Source organism: Harpia harpyja, chromosome 4, assembly GCF_026419915.1.
Source record: "Harpia harpyja isolate bHarHar1 chromosome 4, bHarHar1 primary haplotype, whole genome shotgun sequence".
Taxonomy (NCBI): Eukaryota; Metazoa; Chordata; class Aves; order Accipitriformes; family Accipitridae; genus Harpia; species Harpia harpyja.
In genome coordinates this window covers 56,740,929-56,746,928 of record NC_068943.1, presented here as the reverse complement: position 1 = coordinate 56,746,928, position 6,000 = coordinate 56,740,929, and the positions used below count along the sequence as shown (strand labels likewise).

General features: G+C 42.9%; 1 protein-coding gene across 13 annotated transcripts in view; it reads left to right on the top strand.

Annotated features, from left to right (window-relative positions):
- The first annotated feature begins 863 nt into the window (after positions 1-863).
- KIF16B (kinesin family member 16B) overlaps positions 864-6,000 on the top strand; it is a 147,827-nt gene continuing 142,690 nt past the window's right edge. For 8 of the 13 annotated variants that reach the window (XR_008234727.1, XR_008234729.1, XR_008234728.1 and 5 more), the window contains exon 1: positions 897-1,030. Coding sequence is in view for 9 of the 13 variants with exons in the window: in XM_052784130.1 (XP_052640090.1) it covers positions 984-1,030 (47 nt within the window). In the remaining 4 variants the exon portion in view is untranslated. Of the gene's footprint in view, positions 1,031-6,000 lie in introns of all 13 variants that reach the window. The other 5 variants (XM_052784126.1, XM_052784128.1, XM_052784127.1 and 2 more) reach the window with 5 other exon arrangements.

Here is a 6,000-nt window from a genome sequence, read left to right as displayed (position 1 = left end):
CTGTCCCCAGCCCCCGTGGTACCGGCACGGTGGGAGCCTGGCCTCGCCACCATCTCACCGGCGGCTGCGTGGCCGAGTGCAGCAGGGATTGTGCATGCAGCTTTGTTTTAACACCTTCTCTTAAACACATATGTACATATGTATATATATAACCAAGGGCAAAAAAGATGTATAGATATATATGGATATGTATGAAGGTACATATAGATATATATGGACATACTTATATATATTTATATAGAAATTTCTCTCCCCCCATATATAGGTATATATAGGTGTAAGTATATATATAGGGGTGTTTATAGATACAGGTGTGTGTGTATATATAGGGAGAGATATATATGGGGTGTATACAGGGGTATATACGAGTGTGTACTTACATAGACACCCCTACCTACAACCCTATATTTATCTCTCTCTATATGTAACGGGCAGATATATATTTATGGGGGAGGTGTGTGTGTATATACGTATACATATGTATGTATAGGCATATACACACCCCCCCCCCCCAATATATATACACACACACCTCCGGGGACGGCCCTGTGGAGAAGCCCCCACTCGCCCACGGTAACTGTCGCTACCCTCGTCCCCAGAGACCCCCTTCCCGGCCTTCTTCTTCTTCTTCTTCTTCTTCTTCTTCCTCTTCTTCCTCTTCCTCCTCCTCCTCTCCCTCCCCGCCGGGGCCGAGGGCGGGGCCGGGGCCAGCAGGGTTAGCGCCTTGCGACGTTGTTTGTCCCTGCGCTGCCCCCATAGCCACCCGCTGGGGAAAGACACTGCGGGGGGCGGGCGGGGGTTGCCACAGCGACATGGCCTAGGCCGGGGGGCGGCCTGCACTCGGCCCCGGCGGGCGGGCAGGCGGACGGGGCGCGGGTCGGCGGTGAGAGCCAGGCCGGGCGGGGCGGGGTGAGGCGAGGCCGGGTCGGCGGCGGCTGGAGCAGGTGCGGGCCCGAGCCCGAGCGGCCCGGCGGGGATGAGCCATGGCTTCGGTGAAGGTGGCCGTGCGAGTGCGGCCCATGAACCGCAGGTGAGTGCGGCCCGGTGGCGGGGCCGCCCCGGCCTTTCCCGCGCCCCGTTCCCGAGGTGCTGCGCCGTCCCAGGCGCAGGGGTGCAGCCTCTGAGCCGCCGCCGCCGCTGGCGGGGGGTGCGTGACACTCCGTGTCCCACCTGTGCAGGCGGTGACAGCCATTAGAGCGGTGGAGGCTGAGGGGGAGCTCCGCCTGGGACTTCAGGGGCCGCTTGGCACTTGGCTGAGCGGCTCGGCGCTGCAGGAGCAACTGCTGGGAGCGCCTCTCCTCCCCGCAGTCTGTGGAGTAGCTCTCCCGTTGTGCTGGAAGGCGTGGGGCCCTTCCTGGAAAGTTCAGTCTTTCATGGTCTTAAGCGTTGCTTCGTCTGATCCTTTTATAATGAGGAAAAGGTTACCTCGGTGAAGGTAGGAAACTATTGAGAGGCATGGGCCTGCCACGGGTGTACAACCAGGCTTCTAAAATGTGAAAGCAAGCTACTTCATCTAGAAACTGCAACCCCTTCTACCTACTTGAAAGCAAGAGACAGATGGTTGTCTACTTCATTTGTAACAGCAGCTTTTGTGGAGGAGCCGCTATGGTAAAAGTTATTAGCTGGCTACTTAAGATGAAAGTATAAAAGAGGCAGTCTGCCCCGTTTACTGTATTGACAAGAGTTTTATCATCCACTTCCTGAGATGTATCAAGGAAATAAACAATGTTTTCTTTGGTGAAGCAAGTGCATGATAGAGTTAACTTTTAATGAAATAATTTAAGAACCATATGTAGAAAATGATCAGATTCTACTGGCAGTACTCTTACTTCTTCCCTTGTTCTGGAATGATGTAGCCAGTTAAAAAGAAAAGTGTTTTAAAAGCATAGGCAGCCAATCAGGCTCCCACCCTTCCTTTCACTTGATCTGATTCAAGTATTTAAAAAAAAAATTTGCCAAGTTCTGAAAGTCAGTTGATATCTTGTTGTTTTCAGTGGGGGAAAAACAAACCTTATGAAAATAAAGTTGATGAAGGTTGGAAGGGGAAAATATTGCAGGTTTGTTTCAAGTAGTTTAGGCAGTTTGATGGAGCCAAGTGGTTAGAGGTCAGGGTTAGTGGATAATCTTGTTACACCCTCCTGCTTCCTCCCCCGCCCCCCGAGTTTAACATATGGTTCTTTTAAATTTTTATAATGATTCTATATATACACTTTTCCTTTGAGAATCTCTGACAACAGGTAGTGTAGGTTTTTAAAGTATTGATAAGACTTGTTATTTGTAGTGTTTTGGTAGCACAGAGAAGTTTTGTTTGCGGACTAGAACTGTGACCTGCTAAGAGACAGAAGAGAGAGGGAAATGGGAAGCATATGGCAGAAGGGAAAAGGGCTGGTAATTGTGATAGTCAGTGGAAACACCAACTGATAAATTGTGAGTAGAAGTTTGCAAGTGTTGTGGCAAAGGAATATTACAGACGATGACACTGGACCTTGTGTCTAGAACACAAATGGGAGGATAACTTGGATGGGGCTAGATCAAAGCATACCTAGAAAATGATGAAAATTGTGATATGATGGAAAAGAACGAGCCTAAGAGCAGGGCAGGCAGAGGCCTGGTGTGATCAACATTGTCTTTGACACAGCGTACTGAGTGGCAATGAGTAGGCTGTGAATAAGCTTATGCTGAAAACTGATAAGTGTCTGACTATGGAAATAAGCAAACTGTGAAGAGCCTTCCAGTTCAAGTTGTTAAAACCTTGCTGTTTATGGGATGGTGCTTGATGTTTATAAAACATTATCAGGAAGCTGGATTCAGTGTCATGGGATGTTACTTCGAAGTCTTGATTTTTTTCAGAGGCGTGATTGCTGTTCGGTCTGGCACCCGGTACTGCAGCCCAGGAGCGGTGCTGGGGTCGGTGGTGTTCCTCTCCTTCAGTCAGTGCTGAACTCGTGCTGTATGTTGTAAAAGTGAGGTCCTAAGCCTTAGAGGATCCAATAGCTTTTCCTATTGCAATAGTGAAGGTATGGTGAACCGTAAGCCAGGAGTAGTAATCATGTTTTGCTTATATTGGGTTCCCTTGTACATGTCTTCTCCCAGCTGTGCTCCCTTCCCCTTTATGGGTCGTTGCAGTGTTTTACGGAAGAAGGGCCTTTCTGCCCATTCAAAGGAACTTTCCAATCAGGTGTTCATTCTGTGGCACTTATTTTCAAAATCTTTAATGTGATACTGTATAAAGTTTAATTTTGTATGTGTCTCTAAATTTGCTTTGGTTTGTTCGAAGCTTAATCATATAATGCAGCTTATTTCATGAGTCATTTTTAATTAGAGAAGACAGAGTTAATGAATGGTTATTGGTAAGACTCCTGCATTATGGAGCAGTTGCACTGTGTGGTGTCATAGCACTGCTAATTGTGTAATAAGTCATGAATGTGGCTCTTGGAACGAATCATGTGATCAGGAGGGGGTTGTTTAAGGATTACTTGCTGTTCCATTGCTTAGATGACAAACTTCAGGGGTTTTTTTTCTTTTTTTTTTTTTTTCTTTTTTCTTCTGCTGTGATTTATTTTTAGTCTTCTCGTTCTCTGACTTGACCTGGAAGGAATTTGTGCATTTCAGTGCTGTTGTCAAAGCCCTTGACCACTCTTCTTAAAGTAGTTAACATCCCAAAATGTGTTACACAGCGGTTACAATAGAGGTTTTTGACTTTATCTCTGGATAACATAACTGTAAAGCCATTAGACATTATTTTTGTTACTGCTTTGAAACCAGTTGTGAGTGAGAGCTTAGAAAGTTCAGTTACTTGGTGAGTCTCCATCTATCCTTTGGTTTCCCTCATTCAGTACTGAACTGCAATGACAGCTTTTCAGTCTGTGCTTATATTTTAATGTTTCTGTAAAGTGGCTAAAAACCCGTCAGCTGGCAGGGGACTAGGTTTTCTTCATTGAGTAGAAATCTGCAGGGAGGTGAAGTTGGGTGGTTGATGTATTTTCCTCTGGCAAGTTAATGGTTTTGGTCACCATTATTTCTAAGGTTCATTTTCCAAAACAGTCACTAGAAGCATTCATTTATTGTCTTACAATTTGGAGGACTTGACTGGAGAATCCCATATCAGGTCCCACAAAATGCAGTTTCCCATCAAGATCCTGTCGTTCCTCAGAATGGCTGTTTCCTGGGCAAAATTATGGGATTACAGAGAAGTGTAATCAGCTTCGAGGCACTTTTCTGTTCACTTACTGAACAGATGACTTTGGGTTACTGGTTACTAGTCACTGTCTTCTTCACAGTGTGAGATATTTGGGATCCTGTTAAGCCCAACCTAATTCTGGCTCTCTGTTTTGTATTATGCACTGCATCTGCACAATTCAAATAAATACATTGCTTTATGTTCATCTGTTCAGAGTCTTTTAAGAAGAATGAAGGGGTAATCTTTTCTTACTTCCATTTTATGTCACGTTTTCTCTGCATGAAAACTAGAATTCAATTAGTGTTCAGAAAAAACACTTTTATACTTTTTTGTGAGTTAAAACCACCTGAAGTATGCTAAATAAGAAAAAAATTTTGATATTTAATAAAGGAAATATCAACTTGATTCTTTCAGATAATAAATCTTGTGCCCCTCAGTTTCTTACATCTGATAGCTCTGTTCTATTTGGCTTTTAATTCATGAAGTAGTAGAGGAAAACAAGCTTTTTCTGATTTTTAACCTTTTTCATCTATTTCTTGCATTTGCATAAACTAATTATTTTATTTAACTGGTTGAACAAACTAAACAAGGGTCATATGCTGTCCTTTCCTGCAGAAGATGCATCTAGCATCAGAATGTGGCTTTGTACTGCAGTAAGTTCTTCCCTGTGCTTATCCAGTGCCCTCGGTGTTTTAGATGTTTATTTAAATGATGTGTGTAGACTTTCCCACAGCTCTGTTGTTATTTCCAATATAATGAAATAGAAATTCCATTTTGATTTAATTTTTAAATGATCAATTTTTAACCCTGCATGCACACACTCCTTAGATTTGCTCTCCAAACAGAAGTGACTGATGGGGATGGCAGAAATACCTGTCAGTGGCTATAGTGCTCTACGTGGTTATACAGTCATTCACAATTACCACATGAAGATTAGCAGCTTTTATATTGATGGTGGGGAGACAGAGAAAATATGTTTTATTGCTTAGACAAGACTTTTATGTGACTCTGGGATTTGTTTGGATTAAAAGCCATGCTGATGCCGATACTTCAATCCACAAATACATTCTGCACTATTATTCTTTAGATGCAAGGCTGGCCCTCTTGGTTTTACATTATTACACCTCTCAGTTATGCTTGTAAGTCTAAAAAAACTCCTCTGCCTGCAGAGCTGGAGTCAGAGTACCTTGGGAAATTTAGGACCAACATTATATTATCTTTAAAAATAACTGCTTGCACAATCCAAGCCTTAGTATCAATAGCAGAGTTTTCAACAGCTCAAATTAATATAGCAATGCAAAGGACAGAGATATAAAATAAGCTGTTTCATTTTACAAGGAACATGTGACTAGAGTGTTTTTGTAGCAGCAAAAAGAGATAAACAAGTAAACGCTGAAGAGCCAGCTGAAATCTTATTTTCCATTCCGAATGTTTACAAGTGATTTAGGTAGGAGCTTACTGGGAGTATGAAAGTTATAATTAACTATCCATGCTTTTAGAATTGAGAAGAGAATCAAAAGACATACATGGAGAATATATTATAGAATTTCCAGTGCAGGGAGAAGAGGGGAATGAATTGGTGTCTCATGATGAATTGCTGTCTCTAAAATATAGGTTACTGTGTATATTTTTCATTTTCATGAATTTATAAAGATAGAGTGTTTTGACAAAATGTGTATAACATCAGTGTAACACAGGTAGAGTAAGAAAAGATGGAGTAACTACAAGCAAGGACACCCATAGTTAAATATTGTATTTTTCTCTGAAGTGTATGGTGAAATTTTTGCTGTGTCTGTTTCTGAGCATTGATTGTTGGTTGT